Here is a 22535-nt window from a genome sequence, read left to right as displayed (position 1 = left end):
ATGAATGAAAAATTCCAGGTCACTGGATTGGCCATCACGGACCAATCGCCTGGCCCCCACGATCACCAGACATATTCACCTTAATTTTTTTTCTGTGGGGGTTTGTCAAAAATGTTATCTCCAACACCAAGTTGGCAAACCGGCAGGATCTTCATTCTTGGATCACAGCTACATGCGCATTGATGGACGAAAACATGCTGAGCCAAACATGGCAAGAACTCGTGTACCGCCTTGATGTCCTGTGCGTTTCGTTCGTTTACTCTCCCTGTGTCTTCGAAGTTTGAAGGACAAATGCATTGTGCGGGTTTGGCTTGGACCTCACTCTTCATCTGTCTATCCAGTATTCTCTTCAGTTACCATCCTGTTCCCTGCCGTTCTTTATCTCCACATGTAATGCTTCACCCCTTCACCTCTCGTAATGTAACATCACCTGCTAATCGTTTTGTCTCCTTCGTCCTTCGACTCCCATCTCCTGTAGAAAACCTTCATTCGTTATCATCAAGGTGTTATTGCAAATAGGTTCTGACTAAAATAACCTTGTAAAACCTGCATGAATAAGGGTTGAGGTGGAATGTAATTGATGTACAGAAGGGGTTACATTATTTTTACTTTCACCACCTAAAAACCTTTCATTTCGGAGAACACGTATTGTTGTGGTGCCTGGTTCGGTGGTGAGGACGACCACTACATGGAGCAGTTGGGCCGTCTCCCACCGAACACTGGAATTGAAGGTCGTCATTCCGGATAACTCCAAAGTCGACGGTTCGCTTAATGGACCGTGGACGCCAATATTTCGACCACGCGGTTAGGGTCTTTTTGTCTGATTCCAATTTACTAAAGTAGCCGCGCGGTCGAGCTACCGGGGAAACCACACCATCGGCAGGCTTCGTCCGAACTGAGTCGCTGTTTCCGACTCGGGTCTGACGTAACCGAGCGGTAATTACCAAAACCTGCCGGTCCAAATAGCAATTTACGGCACAAGCGGCCTTACTAATTCTCAAGCCCGAACCATGCTCGGCCAATGAGAGAAAGCACAGACAATGAACTGGAACATTTAACAGTTATTTATTTCCAATGTAAGAGGGAAGGAAACACAGAGCAGACGTAACCATGAATTATAGATGTAGGCAAATGTACAATGGCAATCACTTAAACGATTTCTACTTATCAGACTGGCCACACACACACACACACACACACACACACACACACACACACACACACACACACACACACACACACACACACACACACACACACACACACACACACACACACACACACACACACACACACACACACACACACGAATGGACCTTCTGGGTCTTTATTCGGCCCTTTGGCTCGGGATGGAAGGTGAGCTGAGAGTCAGAGTCTGGCCGGGTACCTGGCCGCTTTGTGCGGTTTTACCGACTCGTGGTGTGGAGCTCGGAGTCGGTGGATGGGAACGGGGATCCCTAGCTGGAGCACTCCAACACAACCCACCGCGGTGGGACTCGAACCCACGACCCAGAATCCAATGAGCCTACGATCCTGGCTGCCACGAACGATGATCGACGACACGAGCACCATGAAACACCTCCGCCATGACCACTACCCCACGAGCACCAGCACGACCACCGATCACCAAGGAACCCCAAACAATACCGCTGCTCAGACAGCTCGCCACTCTTCTTATCTGCTCTGAGGTAACTCGCCTCCGGATTGGATGGGGGGGGGGGCGTTGGGCGATCGGTGTCCTCCCCTCATTGGACAAGGCGAACATTCCATCTGGTTGGGGCGGGGTCGGCTCTGAGGTGATCTCACCCCAGATTGGACGAGGGGAACATTCCATCTTGCTGGGGCGGAGTTGGCTCTGAGGTGATCTCACCCTCGCCTATGTCTGTGGCCTCGAGCATGTGCGTAACGGCGCTGAAGGATTGGAGGGGGATTTAATGCAGAAGTCTAACTCAAAAAAAACTCGCAGCGCACACATGAAATTCCCATTAGACATCGGGGAGAGATTATAACTATCCACATATACTTAACGAAATAACTAAACTTGCGGCCAACTGTATGTGTGAATGCGAACGGTTTCCAGATTCGTAACAATATCACACTTTGCATTAATGAAACACCACCACTATAAGGAGCATTGATTCTTCTGGGACCCAGACGGAGAAAGGCCCGACAGCAGAAAAATGAACTGCCAATATGTGGAATAGTATGGAAATGCGTGAATCTTCATCATGGCAGGACCAATGAGGAGACGCCACGAGCAAGCGGGAAGGCCTTTAAGCCACGCCCGTGCCAGACCAGATAAAAGGTAGGCATACGCCAGCATGTATGGAACTGCCAGGAAGCCACCAGGAAGAGACCCGGGGAAACCACGACACCACTGAGAGGAACCAGCCAAGGAAGCACCACCGAGGGGGTCGAGAGCGGAGCTTTGCACGAGTGTGTTGTGGGCTGCCTGTACAGCTTTGTCTGAGCAGGAGGTTGCATGCCTGCTCAATTCTGATAAGGCCAGAGTTTAATTGCAGTCATGCATTTCTGAATGAGGTGCTAATGGGTTCTCTGGAGCGCTGATCGTCTGCATGTCTCCTCTGTACCAACCTATGGACTTGGTGGCTCCCAACCATCTGTGCACATCAAACCGACACACTACCGACAAGCCCTTACCCTGAGTACCTCCTTCCACATCACCCCTAATTCACATTCGGACCAACGCAGGCCTGCATTGTCTGTATCGGGTGAGCTGGAGTCCACCAAACTCCATTCTTCTCTCCATCTTCTCATATTCTCACCTGTCTTTCTCGGTTGATTGATGACGCCTCATGTTCTGTGCAGAGCGATAGATGACATTGTTTTAGTGGGTTCCATAAGTGTTAAGGTAATTACTTTCCTCATGTATCTTTTGAATGTGCTTCTGTTGCTTTGATTGTAAATATCCATCATTATCCCCCGTCAACCAACGAAGTTGGCGGGGGATATAGAAATGGGTTCCGACCGTACGTCCGTCCGTCCATCACATTTTGTTTGCGGAGCTTAACAACAAATCCCCATAAGATATATTTACGAAATTTGGTACACATATCAAGCAAGTAGTGAACTGGTGCCTTTTGATATTTAGAGATTTCCCCCAAAAAATTTTCTGTCACTTTCCATGGAAACAAGTTGGGTATTAAGAAATAATTTTGGTTAACCTTTGTTTCCAGAGCATAGTTGCAAAACTATTAACTATTTCTTTATGAAATTTGGTACACACATCAAGAATAAATTGAACTGGTGCCTTTTGCTACTTGTCCTCATTTACTATGGTGGGGGATATTGAAGACTTTGTTTTCGATGGATTTTGAGTTGTGCTTGATTTGACTGTGAATTAAGGTGCTCTGATTGTCAATAAATGTCTTTTATGTGTAATTGTAAATGAGTGTTGATTTTAATAAATGTGCTTGTTAAGGTTTGATATGTTTCCGACCAGTTCATCCGTCTTTTCCTCCACTAGTCCAGCATAATCCACTCGTTAGTGTTATAGGGGAGGTTCTTCCCCACATGATTTGCTCTTTTTAGCCAGTGCACACACTCACTGTATCACGAGGCAGTAATCCGTGTGTGCGTTGATGGCACGAGACCCACAGGTAAGGTGCCACGTAGAACCCTGCCAGGATTGGCAGTACCAATCGGCTTTCATGGTTGCTTTGCAACCCGCTGGTGCGCAGAGTTATCTGTGCCCGGCAGCCTCAGGACTGTGCGTTCAGGAGGGACCCGAGTGCTTCCCCTTGTGGCGAGCCTTGAACCTACGATAATATCTTTGACAAAAGTAAATTAAAAAAAAAAAGAAATTCCCCAAAACGCCATTATGTACTGTCTGATTTTTCTCACAATGCCATCAATTCATCCATGCATTTTGTTATGAGTTAAATGTAATTCTCTATGAAGCTGCCAATGTTTTCTTGTCGAATTCAACAAAGATTACCTCATGAAGAGAAAACCACGAAATTGACCATCAATTTATGTCCAATAAACTTTATCAAAGATCTGTCCTTTTCTGCAAAAGCTACAGCAGAACCTCACATCAAGATCACCTTTTTGAAGACAACACTATTTTTCTGTCCTTCCGACAATCTACATTTTCCAGACGTTTTCGCAGCAGTTTTGGTTTTGTGATCGTCATAAAATGAAGCAAGACCTGATCCGGAACAACTTTGTCAGGCACTTCATGAAACTTAGCCTAGTTCGTGGCAAGATCTCCCTCCATCAGTACATCAGCAGGGCATCGATGAGAGTTCAAACGAGCTGTGTGTGGTTACACGTAACTTTGGGTGCCTTCCCACCACAAGAATGGCGAATCTTCTTTACTTTTTCCCGTTCATTATTGTCCTTTGACTGACTTTCCTCGTTTCTCACCAATGGTGGCCAGTGAAACTTCCTCCTCATTGCCATCAAAATCATTCATGCTTCGACAAAGGATGCTCATAAATGTATGCTTTCCAGCTAAACCATGGGCACAACTGTATTGGAAAATTACCTCTGCCCCTCCCGCTCTCCCTGACTGGACGGTTTTGGCGCGCAGAACTGCTTGTCGCCTCTGCCATTGGCCAAAATGAGCGGCAAGTCCATCAATTGGCCCGGGGGCGTGGTGACATCATGCGGACCCCTTTCCTCCTGTCGCGGGCCCTGATTGTTCTGAGCGGCGGTCACCCCACCCGTAGCACGCTGATTGGTCGTGGGCAGCCACGAGGCCCCTCCTTGAACTCCGCCTTCTTCCAAAGGACCGCCCCTCCAACAGGAAGTTGAGCAACATGGTTCTGTGTGGGCTCCACCTACGTACGTGCTGACACGCACGTAGGCGATGGCTTCGGCCAGAGCGAGGTGAAGGTGATGCTGGCGTTTATGGTGGTGTAAAAATAAAACAGAACCCTCACTATCAAAGTAACTCACAGCGCAAATACATTTATTCACCCATTCGACTTGGGAAAGGGAGCTATCTATCCACATTTACTTATCGAAATAACTGAGCTATAGGAACCTGAATGTCTGTGTGCTCATGGCTTTCAGATTTGCAACAATATACGTGTAGCTAGACCCCTTCCTTTTGTTGAGTGGGAAGACAAGGGAGTGCGTTGTGATGGTCTAATCGTTAGGTTATTAAATCATTTTCCCCTTTTTATTTCATCCCCACTCTTTCTTTTCTGAGGCAAAATCCGCGACGTGCGCTTTGGGCTGGACTCGCGCTTTGAGCTTCCACCTGTCTACCCGAAACCAGACCTGTGCTGCGAGTCACGTAAGCTTTAGCACCCAGGTGGGTGGGCTGGACTGGTCGGGGCCAGTCAGAACGCTGACTCAGGCGATGACGTCTGATTTGGCATGGCCCCTCCCCCGAGCTCCGGGCTCTATAAAACACGGAGAAATCCTCCGTGTAGGTGTGGTGAAGAGAAGTGTTGTGTTCGGTGTGGGTGTTCTTCACGCGGAGTGTTCCTGCTTCCTGACTCCACCCACGTCTCGCCTCGATGAACTGCCTCCTGCCTGGTCCCACCTACTGCTCCACCCTCACACTCTGGACTCCGCCCTTCTCCACTCAAGAACACGATCTCCACACGTGCGGCTGTGGCCAGAACAACGTGACTTGTCGGGTACCGCACCACGGAGCATCCCTCCCCCGAAACGCCCAGGTACCGAAAGCTATAACCTCAACTCCCCTCCCTCCCTGGCTGCCAATGTCCCTTTTCATTGGGGTTTCATTGTGTGTGTGTGTGTGTGTGTGTGTGTGTGTGTGTGTGTGTGTGTGTGTGTGTGTGTCTGAGTGTGCTGGCACCTGCCTGTTAAGTAAGCCTGTAAAAGATCCTTATTGTTGTGACTTAATAATCTCGTGTCAAGTCTGCACTGTGTCTGCTTCGTGAGTTGCTTGTATTATTGTCACACCCCACACCCCTCTCCTCTTTCCCTGCGTTACATACCCAATAAATCTTTGTTGTGCCACATGCTTTTCCTCGCTCGCTTGTAAATAAATAATTGTCATCAGAAATGTTCCCAGCTCACCTTTGTCTTTTCTCTCATTGGTCCAGCATGGTTCGAATCTAAGTTTAGCCGGGTCTTTATTCCCAACGATCCGTTCCTACTTTAGCCGCTATATCCTTGGCAGTGTTGCTTGGCTGCATCCTATCCGCAAAGGTGATCCGATCTGGTAGAGTGATCCGGTTCGGACAAGGCGTACTGAGGGCGTGGTTCCTCGGTAGTTAAACCATGTGCTTAATTAGGTAACCCGATTATAGACGGGAGCACCCTCGGTCACGCTGTTGAGTTATTGGCGTCCACGGTCGGTTAAGCGACCCGCCGTGTCACGGAATTGTCCGTGAGCGACGGCCTACAATTCCGGGGAGTCTGGTGGGAATCGACGTAGCTTCCCCCACCTAGTGGTCTTCTCACCCGACCCCGCCGGCCCGCAACTATATATATATATATATATATATATATATATATATATATATATATATATATATATATATATATATATATATATATATATATATATATATATATATATATATATATATATATAATCACTGATCTCTACTCCTGGATTGGTCACGTCCACAGCGATTGTATACGGAGGAGTGAAGTCACCGGAAGATACACTGCCTTCAAGATACACTGGCTGATGTCAATTCATATTTAAAACACATGAACATTTGTCTGTCTTGTGCATGCGAACAAGTGGCCAATCGTTGTTCATCAGAAAGAAGCCTAACTTTTGATAGCCAAACATTTCACAGACTTTACGATCAGACTGAACTCGAACTTCGGACATTAAATTGCCCAGAAAAATCCTGCACGGAAGGTGGTATTATGTCTCTCTCTGGGAAGTCTGCCTGAATGTTTGTAATGATAGTATTGTCTTTCAAATTGCAGATGTCCATTAAATATATCACCAAGATTGCCATATTCACACGAGGTAATCTAACAAGGTTCAAAGTTCACTCACTGACGGTGATGATCGGGGAGATGAGGTAGAAAGCACCATCTAGGCCTTGCAAGGGCCCACATCATTGGGAGTTTTAGCAGCCCCGGCTGCCAGAAAGTCCCGTTTGGTGTTCCGGAGAGCGCATACCTCCACCAAGCTAAACAGTTTACATTTTGTATCCCACTGATAGGCCAGATCTGGATTTGGTCCTTGTCACACATCCAACCTTTCCAACACGTTTCCTCCAAATCGGTTCATAATCTTTTCAGATACTAGTGGGCCCGTTGGTCCACTGGACAACATTTTCATTGGTCTTCTCGACTTTGTAGCATACCTGCCTGCTGTACTCTGCTTGAGCATTATCTTTGCTTTTCACCAAGCCCAGATGTGCTTCGGTCAAGGTGGTAGGAGGGGGAGATTATACGTTTATTATTATTGTCAAATTATACGACTATTATTATGGTTGCTGATATTATTTGAATTAATTAATATTTGTCTTGTTACAATGTGATTATTTTGTTATTTATTTTGTAATTAGAATGCCATGCCATGGAAGGACCTATCAATCTGCCCTCGACACCACACCTTAACATGGCATGTGTTTAAAACATGGTAATTCTTCTAGGGTCTTTGAGGTACATTTGCCTAATCATGACGATCATTTTGATGTATCACACTCCACATCAGAAAGCTCCAGTAGATCTCTTCAAAAAACATGCCTCACACACACACACACACACACACACACACACACACACACACACACACACACACACACACACACACACACACACACACACACACACACACACAACTCCTCTATTTAGAGTAAAATAGATCCTGCTCACAGACAGACAAATTAACAATCATTAATAGAGTGACAACTTGAAAAAACAAGCCGGTAGGCGGACATGGGTAGTTTGCCGTTGCTCGGCAACGGAGGGGTCCATAGCAACGGTTCTTTCTCACATATAACTAGAACATACCATGAACCTACCATACCAGTTTCATGTATATCTGACTCATAGTCTCTGATATAACGAACTTCGTTATTTTATTGTTTTCTACCAGGGTTCATTCAAAGTCTATCTTCTCCGACAGTTTTCATAGGATCCGGCTGGAAATTTTTGACAATATGGCTGAATGTACTGCCCACAGTCGCTTGTGGCCTGATTTTTGATTTTCGAAAAAATAATTTTTTTAATGATTTTTCTGAAATTTCAAAGTCCCGTTGCTAGGCAACGGTGGTGTCCATAGCAACGGTTCTCATTTGCACACAACTAGTTCATGGTATGAACCTACCAACCAAGTTTCATCAAAATCGCCATTGTATTAACGGAGCACTGGACCGAACAGGCATACATACAGAAAAGCCGGTAGGCAGACATGGGTAGTCGACTACCCAATAGAACCTGATGCGATGGGCCCGATCGATGCGGAATGACCTGAGGATTAAGTACAAGAAAATTCATGATTCTAGCCTCAAGGGTTAATGCTGCAGATTGTTTTCTCGTTAAAATACCCCCACATTTAGAGGTTTTTCGACCGTTGCTAGGCAACGGAAGGGTCCATAGCAACGGTTCTTTCTCACACATAACTAGGACATACCATGAACCTACCATACCAGTTTCATGTATATCTGACTCATAGTCTCTGAGATATAACGAACTTCGTTTTTTTATTGTTTTCGACCAGGGTTCATTCAAAGTCTATCTTCTCCGACAGTTTTCATAGGATCCGGCTGGAAGTTTTTGACAATATGGCTGAATGTACTGCCCACAGTCGCTCGTGGCCCGATTTTTGATTTTCGAAAAAATAAATTTTTTATGATTTTTCTAAAATTTCAAAGTCCCGTTGCTCGGCAACGGTGGTGTCCATATCAACGGTTCTCATTTGCACACAACTCGGTCATGGAATGAACCTACCAACCAAGTTTCATCGAAATCGCCATTGTATTAACTGAAATCGCCATTTTAAATACTGATAATGAGGGTAGAACAAATCTCAAAAAAAAATTTTTTTTAATTTTTTTTTCGACTGGATTGACTACCCAACATTACAAAGTAGAGTGACACTCGGTAGCGCATACCTCTTCCAGGTGGAACAGGTCACGTTTTGATGGGCTGGATCCCACTGATGGGCTGGATCTGAAACAAAATCCAATCCGCTTGTTCTTGTCACCTATTCAACTCATCCACCTTGTTTTGTCACAACTCGTCCACAACTTTTTGAGACTGTTGCGATACATTTAGTTTATGGCCCTATCTTAATTTTAGAAATGAGGCCTGTGTTGACCTTTTGACCTTAAAATTAATTGATAGTTGAATTCAGCGACTTGACATGAAAATGCTCTTCAAATGTCAAGTCAATCGGATGAAATTTGAGAATTTTAGAAAAATTGGCCTTTTGGTCTATTTTGACCTTTTTGGCCTATGTTTACCTCAAAATTAATAGCTGGTTTAATTCAGCGACGTAATATGCAAATGGTCTTCAAATTTCTAGTCAATTGGATGAAAATTGACAATTTTAAAAACAAAAAATTTGGCCTATTTTGGGTTGACCTTTCGACCTATGATAACCTCAAAAGTAATAGGTGGTTGAATTTAATGACCTGATCTGCAAATCCTGTTCAAATTTCAAGTGAATTGGATAAAATTTGAGGATTTTTGAAAATTTGGCTCAAATTGTTCCATTGGCCGATGTAGACCTTTTTGGTTGACCAAATTTAGGAAACTTCAATGCAGGACTGTCGCTGGGTCGGTGACATTAATCTCTGAAAATTTCAGAACGATTGTTTGAGCAGTTTGGGCTGGAGGTGAGTGGACACTCACTCACTCACTCACTCACTCACTCACTCACTCACTCACTCACTCACTCACTCACTCACTCACTCACTCACTCTCTTTTGTCAACTTTTTTTTTTTTTGCTAAGTAAAAAAAATGGGTGAAAACATAACCTCTGTCCTTCGAAGGTAGAAGGTGGACGGACACATTACACTTCACGCACAATGGTGCCCTCGAGTCCATCAATTATACTTGTGTAATAACATTGTGAAGACACCACGTCTACCTCATTCGTATGCAGCACAAGGCTGCGGGGTAGCATCATTACAGTGGCATATCACCAGAAAAGAACCTTTCCTAGAGATGAAAGATATTAAGTTGTAATGGAGAATGATCATTATATTCAGGAAGAACATCATTAATAAAATGAAAAATGACAATGATAAACAAACCATGTTCCATACCGTCACTGTGTTGCAGATTGGCAGAGCTCTTGCAGCGATCAAAGGATGGGGGTGGTCAAGCTTCACGGGTCAGACACGTTGAAAGAAACCGGAAACTGCTTGTCCATGATCGTCTTTCTCTTTTACTGGACCCCGGAGCTCCATTTCTCGAGCTCAGCCCCTTAGCGGGTTTTGATCTATCCTATGGAGATATCCCAGCTGCTGGTTGCATTTCTGGTAAGGCTACCACTGGGTGTGATGCAAGTTTGGGTGGAGTGGCAAAGCATGTTTTGGTCAGATCTTCCACTTCAAACAGATTTTGTAATTGTTATCTGGTTATCAAATATTGTGGAAGTTTTAGAATTTAGATGCACCCTGACCTCCCCACCCTGCCCCAACCCTGTTACATTTCATAAGTAGTGGTTGGTGACCCCAGTGCAGTGGTTCCCAACCTGTGGTACGCGAGGGCCTTCCAGGTGGTTCGCGAGCACTTTCGGGCTCAACCTTTGAAAAAAATGATTTGGCCTGATACATCTGGGAACCCTGACACACTCGGCGCTGGCAGTTATCCCGCTGCCTCCATACTGTGAATGTGTCGGTGTCTTAGCACTCGTTTTGTGAATAAATTGATATCTTATCGAATTGAGTTTTTCTGGAACCAGGTGGTACGCGGTGACGGTATGGGACCTCCAAGTGGTACTCGATCAGAAAAAGATTGGGAACCACTGCCCCAGTGGAACATCTTGTGAGTTCAGATGATAAGAAGTCAGAACAAGAGTGGATGAGGAATTGAGGCATTTGCTGTGCTTGACCATTTTGTACACAATTTAGTGAACTTTGAACAAGTTTTAGTTTTTTTTTCAAAACTACACAACACATATGTGCAAGGAATTTAGAGTTTTGATGTTGGGAAAAATTGATAAAGGGAAGAGAAGGAAATGCGATCAAAAATTGTAACTTTCTTGCATACATAATTTGTACACGCACATAATACACACAAGGAGCTTGAACACAGGGAAAGGCCATTTGTTCCATCATGCCTGTGCTACATCAACACCACAATCGTGCACCGATGCCCAAGCTACCTACCCATCCTGCCAATATCCATGTACCCTTTTATCCCCTTCTATCTTATAATAATAATAATAATAAAGAGCCTGTAGATGTCATTATCGGCTGATGCACAGCTGTGTACTATTTTATTGACCTGGAATGGGAAAATTGTGCTGAAAATCCTTACTTGTGCTTGTTTCTTTAGGTTTGGGAAAAGTGGGTGGCCTTTGGTGTGGTGTGGTTGCCAATGATGCCACGGTGAAAGGTGGCACAGCATTTCCCATAACTGTGGCAAAACAGCTAAGGGCACAAGAGGTGGCCAAGGCCTGTGGGGTTCCCATGGTCTATGTGGTGGATAGCGGAGGAGCATATCTTCCATTGCAGGTAAAAGAAATAAGATGACGTAGAAATAGAAGGCAAATAAAATCGTAGTGCAAGTATGCAGGTGAGGGAGGGTTAAGGTTGTCATGTTGTACAGAACAGGTTGATGTGGAGATGTTGCCAAATTCCTGATATGATACTCAAGCCCTCCTCCACAACTGGCTTTTGTGGAGTTTTCCTGCTCGTTTATTTTCCATGGTAAATTAAGTGGAGAATGAGTGTGATAACATTGAGGATTTTCGGAAGGGAACTTTGAACCTATGAAGGAAAAAAATTATTTTGTTTTTGAAAAAACTAGTTTCTAATGATATAACTGACATCTTCATTTACTTTTTATGGATGGAGAAGGTAGGGCCTTGCAATATAAATAGTGTGTGCATGCATACGTGCATGCGTGCGCGCGTGTGTATCAGACGCACCTCCTGACTGTTATGGTGAGCATCGCTGCGGATTATGTCTTGCACGGTTAAACTGCATAATCCGCAAAGAACAACTGTCCGTCTGCCACCCAGTGAAGAACGATGTCCAAGGGAGATTGGGGTGTGCTCGTCACACACCACATGTTTTTGATTATATATATATATATATATATATATATATATATATATATATATATATATATATATATATACATATATATATACAGTCATGCGCCGCATTACGACGTTTCGGGCAACGACGGATCGCATATACGACGGTTGTCCCATAATCGCATTTATGACGGTGATCGCATATACGAGGGATCTGCCAGCTCCATTATAATGGAGCTTAAAAATTCCTGTAGCCGATGTAGCGCCGCCAGTCGTATAAAAATAGCACATACAATTATGTGCACTGTACAGTACATAATACTTCATAATGATAATAAACGACAGTGTGGCCCCATTATAATGCGATCGTTGAGGTCCATAAAATTTCATCGCGAAAAAAGCAGGGTCGTGCTAAATCGGGATTCAAGGAAATCGGCTTTCAAACTGAACCATTGTTTCCACGTTTACCTTCTAGCAAGTAAATTACCTTTGAATTGAAGAATTCCACGAATAAATCGTTGTTGTTTCAGTCGAAATTAAAACACAACTTTGTTTTTGGTGAAGCTTTTTATGTTGTTAAAACAATCGCACTGTTCCAAACATATATCACAATTGACAGGTGCTCGTCTCTTCATTTGTAAATTATAACATCGATGCAATGATTACGTATTTATAAAATCCAAACGCTATTTATTCACCTTTCTATAATCGATGCGAGAGGAGATTGTAAGCTGCTGCTAACAACACATGACCGTCATGAACAGCACAAAGGTAAAACTAACGTGTCTTCCGTCTCTCTTGGATGTGTGTTACAATTGCCGACAGTATTCAGTAAAGTAACATGGTGTGCAGGTTTGTATCCAAGGAGCAATAGGCTACACCATATAGCCTAGGTGTCTAGGTTTGTGTAAGTACGATGTTCGAAAACGAAAAAAATATATATATATATATATATATATCTATATATATATATATTGTTGTGGTTGACGAAATTCGCAAACCACCATTCAGGTCCCTTAGGTGAGATATCTCTGTAAGTATATGTGTAGTTAGGCCCAAACCCGTTGTTTAGAGGGAATAAATGTCATTCATGCGGGCTGCAACCCTTCTAGATAGCCGTTTTTCTTTTACTATCTTTATTTTGGACCAGCCGCCATTACTACCACCACCAACCACGTCTTGGCACGATCGTGGTGAGGCCGAAAGGTCCACCCGTGGGGAATGGGGAATGCATGTTGCGATGAGTGATTGGGAGGAGGAGTGACTCCCGCCCAAGGGACCCCGGGGTCAGTATAAAGTGAGTTAGAGGGTTAGTCAAATTAACAAATATGGAAGTCGTTTTGTTGTTGGTGGGGAAGTAGGCTCGAAACCGGTTTGGAGGGGTGCAGGAGCCCTGTTGACAGGCTGGGAGCGTGGTGGCGAAAGGTATCGCTGAGTGGGTACCCCGGGCACCAGGCTAGTCGGCCGTAGTAGGCCAAGGGCCCATGGGGGGCCGGGATAGCGTAGTGGGCACGGGTGCGCCTGCTTGGTGCGGGGGCCCGGGGCGCCATTAGCCGCGTGGGCAGTGTTGTGGGCACGGGTGACCCTCGGAAAGGGGCCTGGGAAGCCAGCCTGCCACGTGTGCGTTTCAGGGGAGGTGCCATGGGGGGCACTCCCTGGTGTTAGGGAGCTGGTAGGCTCGGAAGCAGTGTAGTGCCCGGGGGTGCCATAGCGGGAGATTCGGCAGAGGGTCGTGCCTGCCAAAGGGAGCCACGTGTCCCAGCCATGAGACCGTGTGAGGGCACGGAGAGAAAATTGGGGGGCGAGGCCCGAAATTGTAAGGACACCAACACAGGCAACGGGAATCTGGGTTGTTAGAACCAATAGTTTAAGCGAGAGGCGCTTGTTGAAAGCCCCGGGGTAGTTTAACATTTAAATGGTTAGGGTAGATAGGAAGTGTACCCCTCCGCACCATCCATCCCCTCGCTCTCGTTGTGGGCTGCTGGACCCACTTTGGGTTAGATCGCTGAAGTCTGGGGAGGCCATTCTGAGGCTTCGTTGGGCCTCGACACAGGACGTTAGCTCTCCCTTATTCCCCTCCGGGAAGGGAACGTAGGGGTTGGGAGTAGGCTAGGTGACAGGATAGGTTAGCCGAACAAGGGCAGTACAGGGGGTTAGGGGACGATTTATAGTGGGGAAGTAAAAAAAAAAAAAAAAGTAAAAAAAAATAAAAAAAAGTTGGGGCTAAATTGGGGTTTGACAAATTAAGGGAGTGGGTATGTACAGTGACAGGCAAAGGCGATAGGTGGGAGGGAGACAGGTAGGTAGGTCCGAGCCCGCCTTCCGAGTGGCCAGCACCACCGCACTCCCTTCACCAACCTCCACTGAACGGCAAAGGCTGGCCAGCTTCATCTGCTGGCTGCGTTGCTGCAAGGCAGAGGCCGGCCAACTTCATCGGCAGCTGCGGTGCTGCAAGGCCTGTGCCGGTCGGATTGTCTGCAGCTGCTGTGCTGCAAGGCCTGTGCCATCGGCTGGCCGTGTTTTTCTTCAAGGCCTGTGCCGGCCAGTTCGTCTGCCGGCTGTGTTTGCCTGCAGCGGCCTTCTTCTGCGGGCTGTGTTTGCCTGCTGCCTTTGCCATGCCATGCCCACTGCCCACGTTCACCAGCCCCGTTCAATTTTGCTTTGCCCCCCCCCCCCTGTTCATTTCCATGCGCGCCGGGATCATCGTAAAAGCAACAGTTTGCAAGCTGCGAGAACTGCCCTGTTGGCAGCTACAACACGGGCCTGCAGTGGCGGCCCGTGCACTGCGTTCAGTTCAAAGCATTCATCCATCCATTCGTTGTGTTCATTGCGTGTGCCACTTGAGCTGGCACGGAGACTGCGTTTGTGCAGCCCATGCACCGTTGTGGTTCACTGCGTTCAGTTCAAACCATTCATCCATCCATTCGTTGTGTTCATTGCGTGTGCCACTTGAGCTGGCACGGAGACTACGTTTGGGCAGCCCATGCACCGTTGTGGTTCACTGCGTTCAGTTCAAAAGGGAAGGCCTTGGACTGCGTGTGAGCAGCCGGCCACGTTCCCTGTCACCTGCATTGTTTGAGTCAGAGACTGCATGTGAGCAGCCTGGCTCCCTGCTAACTGCTTTCTTTTTGCAGAGTCCATTGATCCTGGGCCATGGTTTAGTGTAAAATTTGTAAGTTAAGGTTAAGATGTACTGTAAATATGAGTGCGCCCCCAGCATGTCTGTCTTAGCGCCGGCAATTTTATTTAAGTCGTCCGTGTGAGTGAGTTTGTTTAGGTAGTTACTCAGCCCTCAGGTTATTTATTTTGGGGACACGAATACCATGAATGTAGCACTCAGGGATCCGTAGGTAAAATGTACTAGGGGAAAACTACACATGATGGCACACGAAAATTTGACGACTCGGGACGAGTCTGTAAAAAGGGGAGGGGGTAGTGTTGTGGTTGACGAAATTCGCAAACCACCATTCAGGTCCCTTAGGTGAGATATCTCTGTAAGTATATGTGTAGTTAGGCCCAAACCCGTTGTTTCGAGGGAATAAATGTCATTCATTCGGGCTGCGACCCTTCGAGATAGCCGTTTTTCTTTTACTATCTTTATTTTGGACCAGCCGCCATTACTACCACCACCAACCACGTCTCAACAGCCATCACACAACAACCACCAACCGCAACGCCGCTTCACAACAACAGCCACGACCTTTACCGTCACAACTCGCCCTCGCAACCATCGCATCACCGTCATTCCCACGCCGCTTGTGGGCACCGATACTGGACTCGTGCAGGGCGAGCACCGAGCAGCGGGTGCAGAGGCACAGCCTTTCCGAAGAAAACGGATCAAAAACGACTCACGCCCACTTCTGTTCCGTCCTATCGGCGAGCGTGGGGCGATTTGGCCCCGCCTCCAGGTGCGTTGGAGTAATATCGCTATATGCAAATTCATGGATCAAAAAGCATTCACGCCCACTTTTCCTCGGTCCAATGGGGAGCCAGTTAGAGGTGAAGGGTCGGAGGTAAAGGGTCGAAGGTGAAGGAGCGAGGCCACGGGGCATATAAGGGGCTGCGTTCGTCAGTCAACGAGTTAAGAGTTCGGAGTCAGTGAAGAGTTGGGACGAGTCAAGAGAGGAGTCGGAGAAGGTGGTTGGACGGAGCTGTGGAGAGGTGGCGGCGGCGAAGGCGGTCGAGGGGGTGCTCGTGTCGGAGTCGGGGAGCTGCGGAGGGAGAGGCCGGCGGCGCGACCGAGGTCGTGGTGGAGACGCTCGTCGCGGGACCCGAGACAGGGAGATATCCTCCTTCCCCCGAGCATCAACAACCCCCTCCTGTTTCCCCCCGCGCTGAGATAGTGCGAGAAGGGGGCCCCGTTCCCACCCCCTACCAGACACTGTCCGCGAGGCCCGCGGAGTCGGGGCGCCACCGCCATCTTGCGGCTCATCATCAGACGGGTAGGCCCGACGCGGTCTCGGCCCCAGGCCCGCCTACCCCCTCATCCTTGAGGGTGGTCCTTTTCTTTTGCTTTGAGTGTATGTGTTGTCGGCGCCGTCTGTGAAGTAAAACTGTATAAGTGTTGCCGTGTGCTCGGTAGTCGGTTAGATCTGCATTGTTGCATTTGCTTTTTGTGTATTATTGTGTTTCTTCTTCTTTTACATTTGCTTTTGGTGTAATTGTATATGTGTGCTTTCCGTTCATCGCGAAATAAATGTGCTTCATGTTGAACTGTTTTCCCGTTTCGCTTCGTCTTTTCCTTTATTGAATCTCCATCTTACTTCACGTAAAGGGTTGGTCGTGGGCTAAAACGCCCGATAATTAATCGAACCGTCGAGGCCGACGATAACACCGCTCGGTTATCCCGATAGTACGGAACGGGTCGCTTAAAGTGGCCCGTGTCCGAAGTCGACCTGCGGCGAGGTGCGATCGCCCGGTCTACCCTCCGTGTGGGTACTTAGGTAGGTCGAATTTGGCGAGCAACCCTATCCCACGCGGGGGCCGATTGGCACGATCGTGGTGAGGCCGAAAGGTCCACCCGTGACTAGTTCCCGGCGTTAGTCCGAGAGGGTCACGACGGAATGTCCGTCCGGTGGGCGACGTGCCGCGATTCGAGTTACGTGGTCGTTCGCACGCCGGCGGGCGCGAATCCGCAACTATATATATATATATATATATATATATATATATATATATGTATATATATGTATGTATATATATATATATATATATATATATATATATATATATATGTATATATATATGTATATATATATGTATATATATATGTATATATATATGTATATATATGTGTATATATATATACATATACATACATATATATATATATATATATATATATATATATATATATATATATATGATGTTCGCACAACGACGACGTCAGTTAAGGCCCAGTCACACCTTGACGTTTTAGCCAGCAATGGCAACGTATTAAAATGTATGTAAAACGCTGGCTTACGTTGAACTTTTTATGTTTTTTTTAAAGATTCGGACGTATTCATAACGAGTTGGTCGTATACATAACATATTAGTAACGGACACAGAACGTTTCGTTGTGTTATAGCTAACTTATACCAATGAATGCTGAGCCTGTTGTCGGCCTTCCCAACCTATGCCCAACGATAGTCTAACTTATGCATAGCGCGCTGCACGCATCGCCGACGATGACGTGACGTAGTTTATTAAAAGGCTGCCGCACAACGATTCAAAGCATAACCGCCACAGAAATGGAAGTGTCAACATCGCAGTCACACCTTGGCGATCTTGCCAGCGTATGCCGACCTCTGAAAAATGCGTCTAAAACGCTGGCGCACGTCGAATACGGTATGGGTAAGTTTGGTATGCGTGAATAAAACGCTGAAGTACGCTATCATACGCCTTATTAAGTGGAGTACGTCTTGTAATTATAAACGTGTTAAACATTTTCCGACGTACTTGCCGTATGACACACGTTCCGCATGCGATGGGAATAAGTTGTACGCACGATATGCGAACGTTGGCACACGTCGACAAAAGTTACTTGTAAGGTGCTCATAAGTCGAAATACTCAAGGTAATGGTTAGCGTCAGTGCTCCAGACTCCCTGTTTTTTTTTATTATTATTATTTTTTCTTCGGTATGACGGTGATGTCCACACTTCAATTTCTAGTGCGGTTATGATTTAAATCGTTGAGCGGCAGCCTTCTAATTATATTATATTATAACCGCACTAGAAATCGAAGTGTCGACATCACCGTCATACCAAAGAAGAAGAAAAAAAACCGCCAGGGAGTCTGGAACACTGACGCTAACCATTACCTTGACGTGTTTCGACTTATGAAGAACGTACAAGTAACGTGTGTCGACGTGTGTCAACGATCGCGTAACGTGCCTCCAACACGTTACTCATAGGTTAGAAATAAGTTTCGGGTATGCTTAACATTACCTCGACGTGTTTCGACTTATGAGTAACTTACAAGTAACGTGTGTCAACGATCGGGTAACGTGGCTACAACTTATGGCCAGCGTTATGCGGAACGTGTGAGTCATACGCTGGCATGTCTTAAAATTTCAAGCATGGAAAATTTGAGGACAACCGAAAAGTACAAAGTTTAAAGTCAGCGTACTACGACGTATGGCAGTGTTTTTCAGCATGCTCTCAATGTTGTCAAAATTTTCCCATAACGTATTTGATGTATACCAGCGTTTTACACAAATTTTCCAAAAATCGGCAAAAGCTGGCTAAAACGTCAAGGTGTGACTGGGCCTTTAACGACGCGTTTCTCAGAAAGTAACCCCATTGTTAAGGCCTCGGTCACATTTGCCACGGCGGCCGTGGGGTCTCCAAAATCTACGGCCACTAGCAATTATACGGCGGCCGCAGTATTTCCACGGTCACACAATGTAGCAGTCACATATGTTTTTATTTTTCGGGTAGCCGCACAGCGTATTTATAAATTGTGGAGACCGAAAACGTTTGGGTGCCGTACGGTCTTTGATTTGATGTTGCACGTTGACCTTAGGGCGTCGCTGCGGCGGCCATAGAATTTTCAAGGCAGACGCAAGGTGCCCGCAAGGCGACCGCAGAGGGACCCTAAGCCGAACATGCGGCCAGACGGACGGTAACGAGTGGGTATATATACCAGTTCTGTATTTTACTGAAATAAAAATATACCAGTATATATAACTGAATATATTATAACTATAATATACCGGGGTGCCCCCACAATCCGAACGCCCCATTGTTTGAACAAATTGGAATCTGAACAATTTTTTCGAGAAAATTTTGCCCTAAAAACCTAATACATTTTAAAAAACCGAACACAACGTGGCGTTCATGTTTGTTCACGTGTCTCCCCCACCTGTTCGAGCCGCATCTTCGCGCTTTGTTCATTCAGTTCGTCGGTGGAAGTCCTCGTGAAAGCATCTCTCGTGTGTCGATCGATACTTTAGGCCTCAGTCACATTTGCTCTACGGCGAGGATACGGCGGCCGTACGCCCTCTGAACTGACAGAAACGTGCGGCGACCGCAGAGAAACTGAGGTGGCCTCAGGGTGGCCCTACGCCGTATGGCTATATTTTACAGGCCGTAGGGTCGCCGTGGAATTATAACGCGGAGTTATAACTTTTTTCATTTCTACGTTCGCCGTAGAAATTCGACAAGCCGAAACAAAAGAACTGGTCAAAAAATAATAATAAATTAACCCATTCGTTACATTCCGTCTGGCCGCATGTTCGGCTTAGGGCCCCCCTGTGGTCCCCATGTGGTCGCCTTGCGGGCACCTTGCGTCTGCCTTCAAAATTCTACGGCCGCTGCAGGAACGCCCTAAGGTCACCGTGCGACATCAAATCAAAGACCGTTACGGCACACCCATGTTTTCGGTCTCCACAATTTATAAATACGCCGTGCGGCTACCCGAAAAATAACAAGGACAAATGTGTCCAAGAGCAGCGTCCAAAACCTAAAAGTTTGTCGGCAAAATTTTTTTTTTTTTTTTTTTTAAAGCAACAACAACTTCTGATATTTCGTCACGTACCTTCATTAAGCCAATAGCGAAACCCGTCATAATGTATTTAAGTATTTACGATATATCGTGTATTTACGAAATATATAATGTATTTACGAAATTACAATACGATAAATGGAATAATCTTTAAATAGTAACGTCAACTTTTCGAAACTTTAAAGCAAATGTCCGAATATATTTAAAAGGTCATGATAGACGCTCTCAAAAGGCATCGTCTATGTGAGGATGTGTACATGTGCTCAGTATTTAAGGCGATCCGGATCTTGTATATACAACAGCCGAGTCCAAGAGATTAAGGTTTTGTCTTCACAAGAAGAAGAAGAAGAAGAAGAAGAAGAAGAAGAACAACAACAACAACAACAACGCCGAGCTCTCTATGAGCAGCGTTCGCTACGCGAGACGCTGCTAAAAACATATGTGACTGCTACATTGTGTGACCATGGAAATACTGCGGCTGCTTTATAATTGCTCGTGCCCGTACATTTTGTAGACCCTCCGGCCGCCGAGCCAAATGTGACAGGCCCTACCTTGTGTTTTCACCTTCATTTGTGATGTTTGTTTTTTTAATCATCTTGCATTTTAATTAATAACAAAAAAAGCAATCCGATCACGTGGTGTGACGGACTGTCGGGCAAGGATTGAATTTCACAGCAAAACCAGTTGTAATTTGGAATATCCATGATTACGTCAGCCCGATGTGTTTGATGAAAGTGATTGTGGTTCTGCGGGCATCATGTTTGATGAGCTGCCCTGGGGGCAGCACTCTCGCAAAGTGCGCGAGCGATCGGAACCCAGGTCGGAGCTCGAGCCTGTGTGGACCTTTGGATGTGGTGATTGTACCAGTTTACATACAATACACCACCACCGAAGGTCATTTACTCATCTTATGTTACCTTAAACATGGGGAATTTCAGTTTAAAGTGTCTTGAAAGTGGGTTTTCTTTGGGTCCACGAACGGATTAATTCACTCCATTATTTCTTATTGGGAAAATATTTTTGGAATGCGAACTTTTTGCAATCCGAACAGCCTCCTGGAACGAATTAAATTGGGATTCTGGGGGCACCACGGTATAGGCAAACACCTATACTCCGTTCTCTAGTGGAAGCGCACGGTTGACACACGGTCGACGCAGACTGCCACGGAGGCCGTAGGTAGGTGCACGGCGGGCGTAGGGGAACCGTGCGTCAACCCAGCGTTGCCCGCAGGTAGTCGCACAGACCGCATGGCTACCGTACGGCGACCGTGGAAATAGTGCGGCCGCTGTAATTTTTTGGGGGTTGGGAAAATTCATTTTGCATTGAGAAGAGCTTACGGCAGCCGCACGAATAATGCAAGCCCACCGTACGCCCTACGTACGGTCGACGTGGAACACATCTACGTCATAGCTTGGCTTGTCGAATTGCAACGGCGAACGTAGAAATGAAAAAAGTTCTAACTCCGCGCTATAATTCCACGGCGACCCCTACGGCCTGTAAAATATAGCCAAACGGCATAGGGCCTCCCTGAGGCCACCTCAGTTTCTCTGCGGCCGCCGCAGGTTTCTGTCAATTCAGAGGGCGTACGGCCGCCGTATCCTCGCCGTAGAGAAAATGTGACCTCGGCCTAAGTGGCGCATGACTATATATATATATATATATATATATATATATATATATATATATATATATATATATATATATATATATATATATATATATATATATATATATATATATATATATATATATATATATATATATATATATACATTTGCGAATTCGCGCCCGCTGGCGTGCGGACAGCCACGTGACTCGAATCACGGCACATCGCCCACCGGAACGGACAATTCTGTCGTGACCCTCTCGGAACAACGCCGGGAGCTAGTCACGGGTGGGGGTTTAACCCCACCACGACCGTGCCAATTGCCCACCCGCGCAGAATAGGGTCGCTTGCCAAATTCGATCCACCTAAGTACCTGCGCGAATGGTCGACCGGGCGATCGCACCACGCCACAGGCCGACTCCGGACACGAACCGCTTAAGCGGTCCGTTCCGTGCTACAGTGATAACCGAGCGGTGTTATCGTCGGCCTCGACGGTTCCGATTAATTATCGGGCGTATTAAGCCCACTACGAACCCTTTACGTGAAGCAGGATGGAGGGTCAATTAAAAGGAAGGAGACGAAGCAGAGCGGGAAAACAGTTCACACAATGCACATTTATTACGTGACACACGGAAAGCACACATATACAGCCAAACAGTCAAAATGCACATGTAGCAGTTACAACAAGAGAAACAATGACGCAGAGTTACTACTGAATATGCGCACACACGGCAACACTTATACAGTTCTACTTTACAGACGGCGCCAACACACATTTACTCAAAAGCAAAGGAAAGAAGCCACCTTA

At 46.1% G+C, this 22535-nt stretch overlaps 1 protein-coding gene across 8 annotated transcripts in view; it reads left to right on the top strand.

Moving 5' to 3' along the window:
- LOC147025257 (methylcrotonoyl-CoA carboxylase beta chain, mitochondrial-like) overlaps nucleotides 1-22535 on the top strand; it is a 92807-nt gene that overhangs the window by 1532 nt on the left and 68740 nt on the right. For all 8 annotated transcript variants that reach the window (XM_085886053.1, XM_085886051.1, XM_085886054.1 and 5 more), the window contains exons 2-3: nucleotides 10208-10407; nucleotides 11429-11607. In XM_085886053.1, the coding sequence (XP_085742179.1) occupies nucleotides 10208-10407; nucleotides 11429-11607 (379 nt within the window). The remainder of the gene's footprint in view (nucleotides 1-10207; nucleotides 10408-11428; nucleotides 11608-22535) is intronic.

The sequence above is a fragment of the Eptatretus burgeri genome, chromosome 6 (genome assembly GCF_056783735.1).
Source record: "Eptatretus burgeri isolate ZD-2024b chromosome 6, Ebu_testis_v1, whole genome shotgun sequence".
Taxonomy (NCBI): Eukaryota; Metazoa; Chordata; class Myxini; order Myxiniformes; family Myxinidae; genus Eptatretus; species Eptatretus burgeri.
The sequence above is the reverse complement of the archived record's forward strand: the minus strand, read 5'-3'. Positions and strand labels throughout refer to the sequence as shown.